This window comes from Hemitrygon akajei, chromosome 7, assembly GCF_048418815.1.
Source record: "Hemitrygon akajei chromosome 7, sHemAka1.3, whole genome shotgun sequence".
Lineage (NCBI taxonomy): Eukaryota > Metazoa > Chordata > Chondrichthyes > Myliobatiformes > Dasyatidae > Hemitrygon > Hemitrygon akajei.
In genome coordinates this window covers 185,556,016-185,576,301 of record NC_133130.1, presented here as the reverse complement: position 1 = coordinate 185,576,301, position 20,286 = coordinate 185,556,016, and the positions used below count along the sequence as shown (strand labels likewise).

At 39.6% G+C, this 20,286-nt stretch overlaps 1 protein-coding gene across 4 annotated transcripts in view; it reads left to right on the top strand.

Annotated features, from left to right (window-relative positions):
• Window positions 1-20,286, top strand: part of col27a1b (collagen, type XXVII, alpha 1b) — a 591,175-nt gene that overhangs the window by 389,618 nt on the left and 181,271 nt on the right. For all 4 annotated transcript variants that reach the window (XM_073052881.1, XM_073052882.1, XM_073052884.1 and 1 more), the window contains exon 28: window positions 784-837. In XM_073052881.1, coding sequence (XP_072908982.1) covers window positions 784-837 — 54 coding nt within the window. The remainder of the gene's footprint in view (window positions 1-783; window positions 838-20,286) is intronic.

Sequence of the window (20,286 nt, the reverse complement as noted above, 5' to 3'; positions counted from 1 at the left end):
GGAAAGATTATTGGAATCAAGTCTAAAAGTTTAAGCCTCCCTTTACTGTTCGGGTAGCCATGGCTGACTTGCTTGATTGAATTCTTTGAGATGATAACAAGGATCACTTGTTTATCAGCTCTTATTTCTAAGAATGTCATCCAAATGTTCTTATATGTTGGAATGTGCGTAGCTATCACAAAAATGTACAATAAAACAAAAATTAAACTGTAAACAGAAACATCAAAAGGCATTAAGGTGAGTTCCAGGTTTACCTTGCAGTTCTCCTCCACGAATTGAAAGCAGGTAAAATGAGGCAGTGATTTCCACATCTGGGTGTGTAAGCTCTTCACTTTCACAATATTAAATTAATTTAGAAAAGCATGAAGCACAATCCGGAATAGTGGGAAAGTGTTAATTTGTGAATATAAAAACAACAGAAATCACTAAGTGTCATTTCTAATATGTTTTTAAGAAATGCAGCTGCTGACTAGTTAACTGCTGATTGTTGCAAAAGTTATATTTCCAAATCTGGGGTTTCCAACCTTTTTTATTCCATGTATTCTTACCCTTAACCGAGGGGTCTGCAGACCCCAGATTGGGTATCCCTGCTCTAGATGGATGTGAAGGTATTAAAATTTTTATATGAGTATGAAGTCAGTGCTGTACACTAATAACATAATATTTTGTGAGATGCCACCAGCATTACACTGGTAGATAATAAAATGTCATTTTAAGGTAGTGATGTTATGTTGTTGAGTTGTTAACATCTAGTTATAACCTGTTGTTATGTTCCCGTCACAGGGTGCCAAAGGAGTTCCAGGACCTCCGGGAATAAGAGGAATGAAGGGCCGCAGGGTAGGAAATATATATAAATAGAATAAATAATCATATTGATTATTGGAGAACATTATAATCTCAGAAAGTAAGTTATTAACATATTGTGCAGTATTGACGGTAACAATGAAAGAAAAATAAACTGCTTTTATTATTATGATATGTAGCATCTTACTAGGTAAAAGAATTGCTTTTCACTATTTTCATACACTAGGAATTTAAATTGACATTTAAAAGTGCTGTTGAGCTTGAATGACGTTCTGCTGATATTTGAAGTTTGCTTTGTGAGGAACTTCGGAACCCTTACTGCCTCTGGCAAAAGTAATTGCTTTAATGAGGAAAGGTGGCCCTAAGTTACACAGACATAGGTCCAGCTACATCGTGCACCACCAGGGTAAAAGATGCAAATAATGCCAGATTGTACAGTTGGTTCATATGTAGAAGTCAACAGCAGATGTCATGTGCCAGGTCAAGGCTTTTCAGGCTCCCAATAATTCACACAAAATATATATATGAACCTGCTGCCATTCTTTCCTCATATAAAGTATTTATACTTTGCACATTTGATATCCTAAGGATTAACTATATAATATTGTTGATGCTATTGAAATATCAGGAAGTATGGCTCTGAACAAGAACGTACAAGGAGGCGGGTAGAAAAAAACACCAGTGCAGATTTCATTGGTCATTCTGATGTGACATTTTAATGTTCCATTCTGATGAATAATATTTCCTGAGTCATTTTTAGGAATTAAAAGGGCTATTCACTTCATCCACTGTATACAATGTCCAGCTTGTTTACTATAGGCCACAATCAAGCATCAGAATTTTAATTCTATCCATTAAAAATGCTAATGATGATATCATACCAGAAGTGTTTTCCCTGTTGAGTTACTTTAATATTAGGGATTTGCTTCATATTATTTTCAGCAATAGTTTGTATCTAGTTTGTCATCAGCTATTGGAACAAATAAACAAATTGATGAATTAAGTTTATAAAGTGGTTTTACCTATAAGTGTAACAAAATGTTAGCATTCTGGAAGTTGAACTTTAGCATATGATTATCATAAGCAATGATGGTGCAAAGCAGATTCTTTAGTAATTCTGACATAAAAATATTTGTACAATATTGTCTTTTCAGTCAATCTGGTCTAACAAGCCATTGTTGTAGCTTGGTGCATTGAACTTTAGCCATAGTGGATCTTTCATAATTATTCATTTTTGGGTATGTGGGTGTTGCTGGCAAGATCAACAGTTATTGTCCATTCCTTGGTGCTCTTGAGAAGAGGTTTTGAGCCAACTACTAGAACTGTTCCAGTTTTTATAGTGAAGGTCTCCACAATATTCTTTGGGACTTAGCTCCTGTAACAATGAAAACCCAATGTATTTCAAGGACAGTATGTTGTGCAGTTTGTGGGGAATTTGCAGTTAGTGGTTCTCCTATGTGCTTGAAGCCCTTTTGATAATATGCATACATATTTGGAGGTGTACTCTGAGTAGCCAGGGTGAGCAATACCATTTAATCTGCAGATAAAATGCACTGCAGTCACTTTCTTTAGCTTCTTCCTGTTATGCCCTGTCACATTTGTGGATGGGCTTGAACTGGAGTCATCTCCGCCTGCTGGTTGGTTAATTGTCCACCAGTTGATACTAAGTGTGAGAAATCTAAAGAGTTTTGACTAATCCATTGCTCTTAGCTTTCTGTTACATGTTGTTTTTCGCTGCCTTGCATAACGCATCTTTATCAAGTTGACATCTTGCATTTCATTTTTAGTTATGATCAGGATTATGCTTATTATTACTGACTTATAGGACATGGAATTTATTGTTTTATGGTGGCAATACATAAAATCACTATAAATTACAGAGTAAGTGCAAAATATGAAGAAATAATGAGGTAGGCTTCATGGATTAATGAACCGTTCAGAATGTTCCTGAGTTATTGAGAGTGGGTCTTCAGGCTCCTGTACCTCCTCCCTGATGGTAGTAACAAGAAGCAGGCACGCCCCGGATGGTGAGGGTCCTTAACAATGGATTCTTGAGGCACCATCTCTCGAAAAGGTCTTTGATGGTGGGATGGGTTGTGTCCATGATAATGCTAGATGAGTCTACAGTCTTCTGCAATCCTCTTCATGCCTGGCTGTGATGCAGCCAATCAGAATTTCCTCCACTGTACAAGGCTGCAAGAGTCTTTGGTGACATCTCCTCAGACTCCTAATTCCCGGTGCTGCCATCAGCCCTTGCAGTAGCATTAATGATCCATTGAGGGGAACGCCAGGCCATACGGTTGCAGGTGGTAGCAATGTACATTTCTGATCGTACTAACGGTTTGTGAGTGTGTGGCATTAAACTGCCAGATCTATTTGGAGTTCATTCTATTTGCCATGATTGTTGTGCCGCTCACCACGATGGAGTGTTTCCTCGGCATGATGACTTTGCCTGTATAAGGACTTTGTAGTGGTCATCTCCACCAGAGCTGTGATGGACAGGTTTCTCTGCTGCACATTAACTGCCGAAGGCAAGATCAAGTCTGCTTATTCCTCGTGTTAGTTCATTCACTGTGGAACTGTGGCAGGATGCACCCTGCTGTGATACTATCGGGCAACATTTGGTGATGGACGTTGAAGCTCACCAGCCAGAGTACAGGCTGTTCCCTTGCAACCTTCAGTGCATTCTCTTAGTGTCATTCAACATGGAGAGGCACTGACTCACCAGCTGAGAAGGGCAATAGGTGGTAATCAGGTGTCCCTCCCCTTACATGAGGAACTCAGCAGGCCAGGCAGCATTTATGGAAATGAGTAAAAAGTCCACATTTTAAGCCAAGACCCATTATCAGGACCACAGATGATGCCTGGCCTGCTGCGTTCCTCCAGCATTTTGTGTGCGCTGTCTTTTCCCTTGCCCATATTATACTTGTTTCCTTGAGGTTTCATGGGGTCTGGTGCCAAAAGACAATCCCCTCCTACCTGTATCCCCAACATTCAGGCTGAGCTCTCTCCTACCATAGGGAAGGAGGTACAGAAGCTTTAGGTCCCACAACCACCAGGCTCCTGAACCAGCATGGGTAACTTCATTCACCTCCGCACTAACTGACTCCACAACCTACAGACTCACTTTTAAGGACTCATGTTCCTAGTATTTTTTTAAAATTTGTACGATTTCTCCATAAGTGTCAGTTCCTTGACCAAAACATTTCTTAACTTTGAAATCAAAGTCTGACCATTGAGTTCAAGTTTATTGCCATTTCGACCATAAACTGCTCGTACAGTACACAGTAAAAACGAAACAACGTTCCTCCAGGACTCTGGTGCTACATGAAACAACACAAAACTACACTAGACTATGTGAGACAACTCGAGGCTACACTATGTAAAACAACACAAAAACTACACTAGACTACAGACCTACACAGGACTGCATAAAGTGCACAAAACAGTGCAGGGCAGTACAATAATTAATAAACAAGACAATAGGCACAGTAGAGGACAAATTACAATATAATAATAAATGATGTAGATGTCAGTCTAGACTCTGTGTATTGAGGAATCTGATGGCTTGGGGGAAGAAACTGTTGCACAGTCTGGCCGTGAGAGCCTGAATGCTTCGGTACCTTTTGCCAGATGGCAGGAGGGAGAAGAGTTTGTGTGAGGGATGTGTGGGGTCCTTCACAATGCTGTTAGCTTTGCGGGTGCAGCATGTGGTGTAAATGTCTGTAATAGCAGGAAGAGAGACCCCAATGATCTTCTCAGCTGACCTCACTATCCGCTGCAGGATCTTGCGATCCGAGATAGTGCAATTTCCGAACCAGGCAATGATGCAGCTGCTCAGGATGCTCTCAATACAACCCCTGTAGAATGTGGTGAGGATGGGAGGTGGGAGATGGACTTTCCTCAGTCTTCTCAGAAAGTAGAGATGCTGCTGGGCTTTCTTGGCTATGGAGCTGGTGTTGAGGGACCAAGTGAGATTCTCCGCCGGGTAAACATCAAGAAATTTGGTGTTCCTGTTTAAATATTTGAAGAAGAGCTAATATAGATGACCCTGATTCTCTGATGAATGGTGTTCATTCTGGTGAGTAGGGTTCACTGTGTTTTTATATTGGCTCTAGATGAATGTCACATCACATAGTGTTAAACAAAACTATATGTGAGTTCCATATGGTAAATTTAATTCACAACATGTTTCACAATGAGAAGTAAATTAAAAAGTCATGGGAATGACATGACCAAAAGAAATTAATTACACTGAAATTTCCATTCCAATCATTGTGTGGCTCAGAAAGATATTTTTCTAATGACTTCATTTCTGATGGGAGCTTCTCTACAATTATGCCAGAAGATGATATCGGGAATGTAAAGATACGCATGTTGCACAAGTATACAGTGTCACTTTTCACTTGAGGCAAGAAGGCTGTGGGTTGAATGCAAACATCATGCAGTAGTATAATCAGTGAGCAAGATGAGTTTAGAAATGTTATTGTGAGTTTAAAGACGGTGTGAAGAAAAGGGGCCCCAGTAAATAGAGGAAACAGGGCCCCATGTGTCAAAGTGTGCATGTGGAGTGAAATGAGAATCAGAATTGGGTTTAATATCATCGGAATATGTCGTGAAATTTGTTAACTTTGCGACAGCAGTACAATGAAATGAATAATAAAGAAAAAAAACATTGAATTACAGTATGAACATATATATATATATATATATGATAGTCAAATTAAATAAGTAGCCCAAAAAATGGAAATTAAAAAAAGTAGTCAGGTAGTGTTCATGGGTCAATGTCCATTCAGAAATCAGATGTCAGAGGGGAAGAAGCTGTTCCTGGATCGCTGGTTGTGTGCCTTCAGGCTTCTGTACCTCCTTCCTGATGGTAGCAATGAGAACAAGGCATGTACTGGGTGATGGGGTCCTTAATGATGGATGTCACCTTTTTGAGGCATCACTCCTTGAAGATGTCCTGGGCACTTATGGAGGCTGGTGCCAATGATGGAGTTGACTAAATTTACAATTCTCTGCAGCTTACTTCGATCCCGTGCAGTAGCATTTCACTCCCCCCCCCCCCTCCCGCACTACACACACACACACACACACACACTCTCTCTCACACTCACACACACACACACACGCACACACACACACACACACACACACACACACACACACACACACACACACACACACACACACACACACGCAAAGAACAAACAAGTAGTGACAGTGACGCAGACAGGCAGCAAATTGAGCCTCGGTGAGTTTAGATAAGGCATTGGAAACACAGCCCTGGTGAGGAGAAGGGATCAGAGGAGTCAGTATCTGGTGAACTAAATGCCAAACAAACCACTGGGATTTCCAAACAGTCAGCTGGTGAGTTATTGGAGTTTTATTGTAGGTTCACCCTTGTGTTTCTGTCCAAATGCACAACTGTTTAAGAGCACCCTATTGAAATATATCAGAAGCAGAACACTAGTTGGTGACAAGATAAAAAACAAACAAGTAGTGTTGTCAATTTCCACTAAATCCCATTGTGCTGTGCCATCAGTACACACACTAGGACAGGCTGGTAAAAAAGTGAAGATTCTAGAGAGGCTCTCCCTGGATGAGAGCAAATGAGATGGTGAGGGACAGCAAGGAAAGACATGGTGACATCATTGAGAAGGTGTGTAGGAGGGGCAGAACAGGAAAGAAAAGAGTAAAAGGGCAGGGGCCCAGGGTGAGGCAATGGGTGAATAGAAGTGTGTGAGGGTTTACGAGGCCTTGCAAGGAGATTACAGAGAGTGGAGACTCTGTGCCAGAGGGGAACAGTGGAGATAGGTGATGAAGGGTTCCAAAGGACCTGAAAATAGATCTCCTCCAAAACCTCGCACAAAAAAATCTGGCACTTTACAACTTGTATTTGACAGAAGTTTGTGAAAATGATTTGCAACATGTTAGAAGCAGGATGGGAAGTTTTAGGACCCAAGATGGCATTGGCAAGCCACAACAACGTTTTGCGAGCAGCTGGAAAAACTACTAACAATTCTACAAAATATACTTCTTTTTGACTATGGTCACTGCAATCCACAGCCTGTAACTTCCCAATGGGAGGTATGTTTTTGAACCTTCGTACGACCTAGTGTTTTTGTGATATCCCAAAATATTTGGTGAACTGGAATCTCGAGAATGTAGATACAGCCGTGGTGACCATTGCTGGTACTGATTTGGGGCCAGACTGAAACTCCGAGCCGGATTGAAGCAGGGCGGCAAGGGCTTAAGAGTGAAAAGCAAATCAATGTTTAGCAAAACTAAGCACCGAGCCAGATTTTAAAAATTAAGGCATCAAGGCTGAGGGCAAAGGTGTTCAGTTCACTACTCAGTAAGATTTTATTCACCTCAGCACTGAACTGGTTCCATGGCTGTGGCCTGCAGCCATCGGCACTCATCTCAGCACTGCATATTTCTGCACCATAATGGTTCTGGTCCAGACTTCTTTTTTGAGTGGCTTTTCTTATCAATATCTTTATATGCTATGTGTGATTTGTGCTGTGTGTGACTGTTGATACTGTGTTTTGCACCTTGACCCGTTGGTAATGCAATCTCATTTGGCTGTATTCATGGGTATTCATGTTTAGTTGAAAGACAATTAAACTTGAATTGAAAGTGTGAGTAATTTCAGACATTAGCAACACACACAAAATGCTAGAGGAGTTCAGCAGGTCAGGCAAGGCAGAAATAGGTTACTATGGTCCAATAGTTCGTCATTTCAATCCAGCAAAGGGGTTTTTAATTTCTGAATTAGCCATAAATTACAGTCAACATGGATTTGTGCATGAGTCACGTTTGACAAATCTTATTGAATTTTTTGAAGGGGTTATGAGGAAAGTTGACAAGGGTAAAGCAGTGGATGTTGTCTATATGAACTTCAGTAAGGCCTTTGACAAGGTTCCGCACGGAAGGTTAGTTAGGAAGGTTCAATAGTTAGGTATTAATATTGAAGTAGTAAAATGGATTTAACAGTGGCTGGATGGGAGATGTCAGAGAGTAGTAGTGGATAACTGTTTGTCAGGTTGGAGGCCGGTGACTAGTGGTGTGCCTCCGGGATCTGTACTGGGTCCAATGTTGTTTGTCGTATACATTAATGATCTGGATGATGGAGTGGGAAATTGGATTAGTAAGTATGCAGATGATATTAAGGTAGGTAGCATTGTGGATAATGAAGTAGGTTTTAAAAGTTTGCAGAGAGATTTAGGCCAGTTAGAAGAGTGGGTTGAGCGATGGCAGATGGAGTTTAATGCTGATAAGTGTGAGGTGCTACATTTTGGTAGGAATAATCCAAATAGGACATACATGGTAAATGGTAGGGCATTGAAGAATGCAGTAGAACAGAGTGATCTAGGAATAATGGTGCATAGTTCCCTGAAAGTGGAATCTCATGTGGATAGGGTGGTGAAGAAAGCTTTTGGTATGTTGGCCTTTATAAATCAGAGCATTGAGTATAGGAGTTGGGATGTAATGTTAAAATTGTACAAGGCATTGGTAAGGCTGAATTTGGAGTATTGTGTACAGTTCTGGTCACCGAATTATAGGAAAGATGTCAACAAAATAGAATACAGAGAAGATTTACTGGAATGTTAGCTGGGTTTCAGCACCTAAATTACAGGGAAAGATTGAACAAGTTAGGTCTTTATTCTTTGGAGCGTAGAAGGTTGAGGGGGGACTTGATAGAGGTATTTAAAATTATGAGGGGATAGATAGAGTTGACATGGATAGGCTTTTTCCATTGAGAGTAGGGGAGATTCAAACAAGAGGGCATGAGTTGAGAGGGGGCAAAAGTTTAAGGGTAACACGAGGGGGAATTTCTTTACTCAGAGACTGCTAGCTGTGTGGAATGAACTTCCAGTAGAAGTGGTAGAGGCAGGTTCGGTATTGTCATTTAAAGTAAAATTGGATAGGTATATGGACAGGAAAGGAATGGAGAGTTATGGGTTGAGTGCGGATCAGTGGGACTAGGTGAGAGTAAGCGTTCAGCATGGACTAGAAGGGCCAAGATGGCCTGTTTCCATGCTGTAATTGTTATATGGTTATAAGTGAATAAGAAGGATTAATTGCTAGAGTTGGTCAACAGCTGCAACTATTAGGATGCTGGAAGATGAATTAGATAAATGGACATTGGTCATTTACAACAAACACAGTCTGAGTTTCTCTATTCTGGTAACCTACCATGCAAAATAATCATATTCCCTGTCCTTTTGTACTATGTCAACCCTCTTCGAGTTCTTAGGTCACAGTAGCAGCAGCTGCAGGAAATTCAAACCGAAGCAGCAAAACTTGGCAGTTCTACTGGAAAAAAATCAATCCCTCAGTGACAAAGTCGAAGACTGTTGTTGAAAGGAACAGCTGGTTTTGTTAGTGTTTGACATGAGCTTTAGAGTTCAGGTAACTAAGACAGAAGCCAGACTTAACAATTCTGTTGTTATTTGTATCATATTGAGATATTTTGTTTACATACTTCCTGTAAGAATTAATAGTTTGGTTAAGTTGTTTTCTTGGCAATTTACCTGCAAGTGTTTCGTTACCGTGTGAGGAAGTGTCATCAGTGCGCTGTTGATTGAAGTATGTCCTCTAAATGCTTGGCCTTTTTAATCAGCTGATTGGATGCCATTTCAGAAAATCAATTGTGACGTGAGGAGGAAATCTCATAGCTGATGGCTGTGTGGCGAACTTTGTGCATAGTGGTCTGGAATTTAGCCCACATCAACTCATAAATAGGATCAAGGTCTACGTGTATGTTTAGAGAATTGTTCACGGAAAACCATACTTCTAGGAATTTTCTTGCATGCCGCATGTTTGCTGGTGCCATGGCTTTCACTGATGCCCAGCCGAATTTGAATTATTTCTAAGAATGAATAGTTTTTATGTTAAATCATAATTTTATTGAAGATGTTTTTACAAGGACAAAAGGAATCAATTCTGACATAAGGTTAAGAAAACAGTAAGTATTATACAGTATTAGCCTGGTATTACACACAAGTCCTAGAAGTACCAAAATCATGCTCACAGATTTAGAGTGCATAATGCATCACATTACTCTACCACGTAAAATCCAATGCTGGAGCATAGTCATAGAGTGATGCAGCATGGGAACAGGCCATTTGGCCCAACTTCTGCATGCTAACCAGGTGACCACCTAAGCTAATCCCACCTGGCCATTTTTGGTTTGGATCCCTCTAAAACTACCCTATGTGTGTACTTATCAAAATGTCTTTTAAATGTCATTACTTTGTTGTGCAGCTACAGTCTCCACAGTGATTTGTGATTTTTTATTCCTGTTACATTAGGGAATTGTTAGGATCCAAGATCCCAATAATTTCAATGGAAATTGTACGCATGGGGATTTGGAGAGAAATGAATTTCATTTAATTATCTCACTTTAAAGTTTTTGGTTATTTTTACCTTTTTTGAAATATTTCAGATATGTAAGAAAAAAAATCACCAGGAGTTCTGCCACTATCCAGAGCACGCTGTTGGAGTCTGAGTCTGTGAGATTGGCTCACACGTCTGAAATTGATAATAATCTAAATTGTTGACTCAAGGTGCAGAGTGCAGGGTTCTGATTCAGCAAGATCTGCTCCAATTTCACTTACCTTGTCATGAATATTAATATAGGAAAATGGGTTCCGATGCAAAGAGCACTGGCAGAAAATCAAGAGAAAGAGGTAACCGATTCTTAAGCGACACACACAAAATGCTGGTAGAACGCAGCAGGCCAGGCAGCATCTATAGGAAGAAGTACAGTCGACATTTTGGGCTGAGACCCTTCGTCAGGACGTCGACTGTACTTCTTCCTATAGATGCTGCCTTGCATGCTGCATTCTACCAGTATTTTGTATGTGTTGCTTGAATTTCCAGCATCTGCAGATTTCCTCGTGTAACCGATTCTTAAGGACAGGTTCACATAACCATGGCAACAGATGGCGTTTCAAAGCAAATAGCAAAGAAACAGGGAAGTTTCTTATCAAGGGAAATTTGGAAAGTCGGAGATAAAGGGCAAGGATAGCAAAATGGGAAGCAGTAGCTACAGTCTGAAAGGAAGGGACAAGAGCATACAAAGAAGTATACTGGCTAATAGAGCAGAGTGGGATAAAATGGTAGAAAGACTAAAGGCTCTTTATCTGAATGCACACATCATTTGTAACAAAGTAGATAATTTCATGTCAGCAGTAGAAATAATTGGGGACAATTTAAATTCCACCTGCAGGGTACTGTTTCTGAATGGAGGTGAGAGAGGAGGTGTATGGACAGTTGTAGCATTTTGGCTGCTTGCTGAGATAAGCACCGGGAGGGACTATAGTGGAGAGGGATGAATGGAAAAGAATCACAGAAGGAGCGATCTCTGTGGAAAGTGAAAAGAGGGGGATATGATCGAAGTTTATCTGCAGATTGGTATTAAGTATCAGTTTGTCATGTACCAAGGTGGAAAAACTTGTCTTTAATACTGTTCATACAGATCAAATCATTACATTCAGGAAGAATAAAGTAAAACAAGCACAATGCAGAATAAAGTGTAAAAGTGAGGATCTGAGATTTGTGCCAGAATTCAGCTCTAACTTACCACCTTATAGTGTTGAATTTCTTCTGAGAGGATAAATCACTCAGTGACAGAGCTCCAATATTTTACCTGAATGTCAATATTTATTTATCTATCTCTCAGAACTAAATTTCTTAACGGGCCAGCAATATTTAAATGTGAAGAGTTAGCACAAACAGTGAACACTACTACTGTCCGGGGCTACTGACGTAATTAAGAATACTGTAGAGTTTTTCCAAAAAGAAGCATTACATGCATCAGGCAACACACACAAAATGCTGGTGGAATGCAGCAGGACTCCTGACGAAGGGTCTCGGCCCGAAACATCGACAGCGCTTCTCCCTATAGATGCTGCCTGGCCTGCTGCGTTCAACCAGCATTTTGTGTGTGTTGCTTGAATTTCTAGCATCTGCAGATTTCCTCGTGATTGCATGCATCAATTGTTTAAAATCACACATATTTGTAATAAAGTAAGTAGAAAGGCTTGCCTTCAATAGGTTCACTGTTAACCCACACTCAGCTTTTTCAACTTCTGAACGTTTACGTCATTTATCTATTATAAGGGATACAGGAAGGATTTAATGCGCTTAAGCAGTACATTATTGCATTTTCTGTCCTTGCTTCTGCTGAGCACTGGGGCTAATCTATTAATAGAGGAAATTGTGATCACATTCATAGTTTCCACTGCTGCAGCAAGCAGTATATTCTGTCAAGAAACACAAAAACAGATTGTAATAGTTTTTATGGGTATATAGAAAAGAAAAAGTTTGGCAAGTGCAATTGTTAGTTCCGTATAGACAACATAAAACTGCCTATAATGGGGAATAAGGAAAGCATAGATTTGTCATCACATGCGATGTTAGAAACAATCTTGCCTAAAAAACTGGAGGACCTCTGCTGTAACAAGAATGAGGAACAGAAGTAAGTATTAGTAAGAAAACTAGTAGAGAAGATGGTGAGACAAAAAGCCAATAAATCCCAATAATTTGACAATCTACTTCTCACACTCAAATGAAGGCTGCTTTCAAGGACTTGGAGAATGACATCAATTTTATTATCACAAATGAGAGAAAATCTGCAGATGCTGGAAGTCCAAAGCAACACACACAAAATGCTGGAGGAACTCAGCAGGTCAGGCAGATCAATGTAAAAGAAGAATCAGTCGATGTTTCAGGCCGAGACTCTTCATTACGACCTGATGATTAAAAACATAATTTTGATTTTGCGTGCAATTGATATTAATCACATTAATATCATTTATTCTGTTGTTTTTGTAATAGATAAATTCATGTAATACAATCACATATTTTAAGACTGTGGTTCTGAGAGTAATTTATTAGAAAGGTTGATCTCAGCACTAAAATACCTCTTCAGATTTTATTGATACCTTTGCCACAATTCTAGGTAATGATTTTAGATTAGAAATTCTAAGCAGGCACAGTAGAATGTGTACCTGCATGAACAAACTAGAAACTGAGAGCCCCAAAACACAAGAGTAGGGTCATCTTTATGGTCAGTTTTCACCACCCATCTCTAGAGCAGTGTATCACTGGTTCACTCTGAAATTTCTGCCAGGGGGATATGTCAACACCAACCCAACCAAACAGCAGCAAGAATGTCTAACGTGGTTTAGAGTAATGTGTCCTCTTCTGTTCTTCTGTTCACAAGAGAAGTTCCTAGGGAATATATTCATTAGGCAGGGCAGAATTAATAACCCACCCTAGGTAAACATTGGAAGTCTCTTTTCAAGAGAGTTCAGTATCAACTCATTCTAGCTTTCATGCTTTCAACTTTTCTTGTTAATTACCTGAGGACTATAAACCTTAAAAATACCGAAGACTCTTAACTTACAAAGTATTTGAAAGCTAAAGTGAACCTTCATATATAAAGTGAATTCCGGATCATTGGGACACATTGGGACCAATACATTTTGGCCCAGCTACTGTAAGTGGCTGTCCCAATTAGCAATAGTTAAAAAGACAAACTGAGTAACAAACTATGTATTTAAACAAAATGCAGAACAAGTTAGAGCACTACCAATATTACTGTAGTACTATAAATCTGTGTATTAGTCCCTAATATTTATCGACAGATGAATTTATCTGTATCACGTACCTTTCACCTTAAATGAATAAAATCAGTGCAGATATCTATTGCAGATAATGGACTGTCTTCATACAATGCTATCAAATTGCATCCTCCAAATCTTCATTTTCTTTCTAGCATTCAAGGTGATTGTCGATACCTTCAAATTCTTTGTAGTTTCTAACTTGTTGAAATAGTGAAATTGTTTCATTTTCACTCCTGGCCGTTTCTGGCGTCTCCAAGCTGGAATGCTTGAAACCACAGTGAGAAAAACAGTTCTGGATTGTCTTACCGCTTATCCCTTGCCAACTGTCAGTGACAAAAAGTGCTGCTTTTTGAACAGAAACACATGCGTCTGACACTAGTTAGAAACTGTTCAGCAAGTCCCTTGCCCCAATTAAACTGCATAGTGTCTCAAATAAATGAAGGAATTCCAGCTATTTTCTCAGTTTTTATTCTTTAAGAGTTGTCCCAAACAAGCTGCTGCCCTGGATAACCAATGGCCCAATTACCCAGAATTCTCTGTATTCCTTTCTTAATGATGATGACATAAATTAAGAAACTGCTATGGGAACTTTATTTTAAAGTAAAAATACAGCAACTCCTTGAGGTGCTTCAGACCATTTTATCAGCTATTTACATGAATGCTCTTCAAAGAGCAACATTGGTGCCAGGATTACTAAACATTGAGGTTATTAGCAGTTGAACTCTTAACAAGTTTGTTTCATATTCCTTTGTGACTTTAATGCTGGATTTGTATCAAACAGATTGCAGAGAGAAGTCAAGGGGCTGGCTTAACAAAACCATAAATATGAGCATCAAAAGCACATTTATAACATTACATTTAAATAGTAAAGGAAATTTCCACCCACAGTGGCAAAGCTTACCTTCAATCATTGCCAGCTGCACATTCCAACCAAAGTCATGTGATTGTTCTGTGATAGAAGACTTGGATGCATCAGAAATCATTGTTGGTCCTAAACGTTCAGTTCATCTGGGCTTTAACTGGAAGTCTCGCCAGATCTTTGAAGGATTGAGGAAATAGATGGGGTTAGGATTGCAGAAACATCTCCTTGTAGAATGTAAAGTATATCTGACACAAGAATATATGATTTGACTCTGTTCCTGCCTCATCAACAGCATGCATTCCAGCCTAATTAATACTCTATCTTTCTATTTGTTTGGCATGTTCTTGAGGACAATTTCTAAGAGCTTAAGCTATCATATCATGTTTAAGGAATTTTGTTCAATCTCATCTGTAAAGTACAAAATGCTTACAAAATTTGCAGCATTTGTGAGGAAAGTCACCTAACTACGTGGAATGTTTGAAAATTGCATTATTTTGAGAGGTTGATGTTTATTTGCAGTTAATTGCCTAGACTGCCTGGTTATTTGTCACAAGTGTGAAGTGTTGCACTTTGGTAAGTTAAATCAGGGCAGCACTTGTCAGGTCCTGGAGAGTTTAGGACAGTGACCTAGAGGTACAAATACATGGTTCCCTGAAAGTGACAACGCAGATTGATAGAGTGATGAAGGAAGCATTTGGCATGCTTGACTTCATCAGTCAGGGCATCGAGAATAAGTTGTGAAGCTGGCAAAAGAAGTGATAAATGTGGGTACAAATGCAATGTTTAAGGAATATCTAGAGAGGTACATGAATAGGAGAGGTTTGGGCAGATATGGGCCAGATGCAGGCAAATGAGTGGTTCAGGTGGGCAACTAGGTCAGCAAGCCCATTTTCTGCACCACTGTTTTGTTGGGTGGGGGAAGGACTGTTCCCAACTTTCATGGGATCTAATTAGAAGAAGTGTGTGCAGTTTTAGTCATGTACTGGTGTGGATGTACAGAACAGCAGGGATTCTCTAGATTGACTCCTCGAAAAAGGAGGTTGTACTTGGAGAAGATTGACCATTTAGTGGAATAAGATGTCATTTCATTGACACAAAAAAGATTCTGAAAGGAACAGGTGAAGTCGGTGCTAGGGGAGCTATCTCTTCCAGCCCTGAGTGTAGAATGTGGGCATCATCTTTGGATAAGGCCCAGCTATTTACAATGGCCAACCCTACATCCCCATCATGGGAGGTGGAAATGGGTAAGGCCAGCCAACAGGGCTCTGGTGAAGCTGTACAAGTCAGTCCCCTGCACAGTGGATACAATGGAATACAGAAATATTGATGAACTCCAACCATACCATTGACTTTAGAGAATGATGGGAGATCATCAATGGACCATGCTCCATTGGGAGATAAGGGCCCTCGGAGAAGATGAAGATTTACAGTGTGATCAGATTTCCGAATGGGTATTGAACCCATGAATACTACCTCAGTACTTTTTTATTATTACAATTTTTATTATTATGTATTGAAATGTATTGCTGCTCCATAACACTAAATGTCACAACATATGCCAGTGATTTTAAACCTGATTCTGATACATTTCATTATGTAGATGATTATAAACGTTTTGAACATTCTACCTCAGTGAGTTGTGAATACTGAGTCACTGGGTACATTTGAAATTGAGTTTGGAGCTTTTATGGCCGGATATAACATGATCAGCCATTGTCTTATTGAATGATAAAGGGGTTTGAGGGGGTTTCCATTTTCTTACATTCTCAATGCAGAACATTTCCCTCCATTTATCATCTATTTTCATGGGGTGAATGGAGTCATAAAATAATGGCTTCTGGTAGTTTCTTGTTTCTACCAGCATTTTCATCTGGAAGTCATGATGTGTACTTAGTGTATCAGCACAGAATGGGGAGGATGTATTGAAATCTCAATATGAAAATAAGTCACGAAGTTTATTTTCTTTGTGTTTCTTACTTTGCAGCTAGAAGTTTTAAAATTTATAGAGCTGCTATGACTAATACAGTTGTTCACACACCAACTTATTACATAATACTTAGAGCAACATTCCATATATTAGATATTTAAACATTAAATGTAACCTACATCCACCATAACTACCAAGATTGTATTATGGGCTGGTGCTGGAGAAATGTGAATGTCAGTACACTGAGCAGTGCTGTAGAACAAGGGCATCTGGGAATACAGGTCCATAACTCATTGAAAATGGCGGCACATTGGGCTTCATAAATCAAAATACTGAGTGCAGGAGATGGGATGTTATGTTGAAGCTGTAAAGGACGTTAGTGAGGCCTAATTTGGAGTATTGTGTGCAGTTTTGGTCACCTATTGATGCACCATCAATAACTCTTGGAGACGTGAGTTAAGGTAGGCTTTTATTGGCTGGAAGAAAGCACAAGCAGCAAGAGACCACCACACAACATCCTGGAGACTGAGGAAGGAGCTGTGCCTCCAATCGCCTTTATACCAGGGTCTGTGGGAGAAGCCACAGGAGCAGTCAGCGGGGCGGGGGGGGCGTGTCCAGACAGGTATATGTAGTTCACCACACCTATCTACAGGAAAGATGTAAACAAGGCTGATAGAGTACAGAGAAAATTTACAAGGATGTTGCCAGGACTGGAGGACCTGAGATATAGGGAAGATTGAATAAGTTAAGACTTTATTCCTTGGAATGTAGAAGATTAAGAGGAGATTTGATTGAGGTGTACAAAATTATGAGGGGTATAGATAGGGTAAATGCAAGCAGGCTTTTTCCGCTGAGCTTGGGTGGGACTACAACCAGAGGTCATGGGTTAAGGGTGAAAGGTGAAATGTTTATGAGCCACATGAAGGGAAACTTCTCCAATCAGAGGGCCGTGAGGGTGTGGAAGGAACTGCCAGTGCAAGAGGTGCATGCGAGCTTGTTTTCAATGATTAAGAGAAGTTTGGATAGGTACATGGGTGGGTGGGCTATGGTCTCAATGCAGAGTGATGGGAGTAGGCAGGATCAGCATGGACTAGATGGGCTGTAGGTCCTGTTCCTGTGCTGTACTTCTCTGTGACTCTAAATTCTCTAAAGAAAAAGGACATGCCAGCAAAATGTAACAGTCTCCTCTTCTGGTGACAAAATACCTGCAAATGGATTGCCGAGAGTGGAGAACAACTCAACCCAACCAAACTTACAGAAACTTTTTCCTTTATCTTATCAATAGCCCTCATGAGAAATGGGCCGGATTTGTAGTGCAGTCCAAATGTGCATGGAAATGCTGACTGAAACCTGCTTCATTATTTTAAAAATGGAATATCAAATGGTATGAGGAATCATAATATCTAATACCGCATATAATAGATAATGCTCATTGCACTACACAGAAAATGCCATGTTCATGGTTGGCATGACCCATAATTTAACCATGTTTGGTCATCTCTTAATGGTTTGTTGGTCTCAGATGCTTTCACAGTATTTGGCAGAAAGAGTCTCCATTTATCAAGAGCTTTTCTTTTTTAAGTGCTTCAATAAAGTGCTGCAATAAAGCCAACATACACAAGACTATGTCCACTACAAATAATAAGATAACTAAATAATCCTGCATTTCTGTGAAGCTGTTTGAAGTATTATTGACCAGGTGGACTCATTTAGTTTGTATTGTTTAATAGGATCTTTTGGTTGGACATCTTTTTTCTACTGTATTCTTTAGTGTTTATAATCTTTATTCTGCAAGCTTCACACAAGCCAAGGATTTCATTGCATGCTCCTGCATATGACAACAACCTAATCTTGAACATTTCATTGAATCGATACTGCTCCTAACCTTGCAGCACTCGTGCAGTGATGCACCAAACAGCTGACTTTATTACGTGTCTGAATCCCTGTAGTAAAATGTTGCTGATTCAGATGAGGATGTTGTGAACTCTGCAAAGGCTGATATTTACAGTAAAATTTTAATGCACAAGTCACAGCTCCTGCTAGATATGTGTTCACTTTCCACGCCAATACGCATCAGATGCAGGGTATAATTTCTCCTCAAGATTTCATTTTCCAATTTATGTATGCACGATCATTTTATATTTGTTTCTAAATTTATCAGCGCCAATCATTTGACCTTGGTACATGATCTACATTGCAATTAATTAAACTATTTAGAACATACAGAAAATTCACTACAATATTGTTGAAGTGACAGGATGAATTGGTGTGATCTGTTCTTTTTTTCTTCAATTATTACATTGTCTTGCAAAGCTTCCTAAAGCCAGAACACACAACTAGTAGCATTCTGGAGCTGGTGACCATCCAACTTACTCACTGTCCATTATGCCATTGGCATTTAGGGCAGCAATCAAGGTCCTCCATCTCTGTCTGTATAGAAGGACTCTCCATTTGTTTCCATAACAATTGCTTTTGACCAGTCAGGATTGTTAGCCCTGAGCTGAACCCCTGAGCCTCAAGAACTGGTGGACCACTCTTGGTCTGACCTCTACCCTTTGACCTGTTTGGCATGGGCCAAAGCACAAGGCCCTGACTCCAGCCAATATAGCTCCCTGGGTCATAAAGGCATGCAAGACTCCAAACCCTACAACAAGGTTCTGGTCCTCTTGGAGGGGTGACCGTCCAAGACAGAGTAAAGCTAAGGGTGGCGTTGTTATACCAATTTCATAGTCTCATCATGAAATTACTATAAATTGGTTCTAAAGTTTGTGACAAGTTTTTGTTCAGTAGAAGAGCTGCATTACTGACTGTTTCTTTAATATCATTAAAGTTTCTTTGGTCACACAGGAGCTAAATAGTTTAGTACTGCTCTGGCATAGATTGCTACATGTAATATTCATGTTTATTATTATCTGATCCATTAAATTCAACACATAAAATGAGCTGTGGGCGACATTTTGCTCTGGAGTGTAAATTTGGAAGATTCCAGGTAGAGGGAAATCAATATACATGCAAAAAGACAGAAGAGCTACGTTTGTCTACAGCCTTCAAAAATGTGATCCAATTTGTTTTGTAAGGATTCAAATCAGTGGGGTGCTCACTGCTGTTAAGCAGGACAAAACATAACCAACTCCCATAGTTTCTGTGAACAGAAGTAATGCCATTAGACAGGAACTTGCAAAGAGGCTGTTAACAGGTGAATGGGCATCTGACGTTGAAGGTTTTTAAAACTGACATAGGGGAAGTTTTGGGGTAACTGAGAAGGATTAGGGGTATTTATAAGATAAAAGAAAATACTTAAAGTTTGGCTGTGTTGAGTTGTTCTCCAATCTTGGCAATCCATTTGCAAACAAGGCATTCTATAAGTTTATTAATGAAAGCAAGAATAGCTCCTTAAAGATCAGTTTGGGCATCAGTGTATGGATCCATAGGAAATGAGTGAGGTCTTCAAGAATAATTAGCATCTGTATTTATCATGGTAGATGGACAATTCAGAGAAGTGAGCAGTGATGTCTTGTAACTTATGGATATTACAAAAGAGATGTTGATAAAAGTGCAAGACCAAGTGTGCCTAGGATGTTTTCGGAAGCAAGAAAATAAATTGTTGTGGTCTTGACAGAGATTTTTGGATTTTCCTTGTCCTTAGGTGGACTACTGGAAGACTAGAAGATGACTAATGTTTGGGTCTCAGCCTGAAACGTTGACAGTTTATTCTCCTCCATAGATGCTGCCTGAATTATTACATTCCTCCAGCATTTTGCATGCACTGCCCAAGATTCCCAGCAGCTGCAGAATCTCTTGTATATATTATTGTGTCTTTATTTAAGAAGGGCGACAAGGATGAACCAAGGAACTACAGGCCACCAAACCTAATATCAGTAATGAGTAAATTACATGGAGGGAATTGTGAGAGACAGACTATGCATTTTGAAAGGAAAGGACTAATTAGAGATAGTCGGCATGACTACATGTGTGGGAAATCATGACTCATGAATTTAATTGAATTTAAATTTCAAAATTAATTTAATTTCAAAAAGGTGACCAAGAAAATT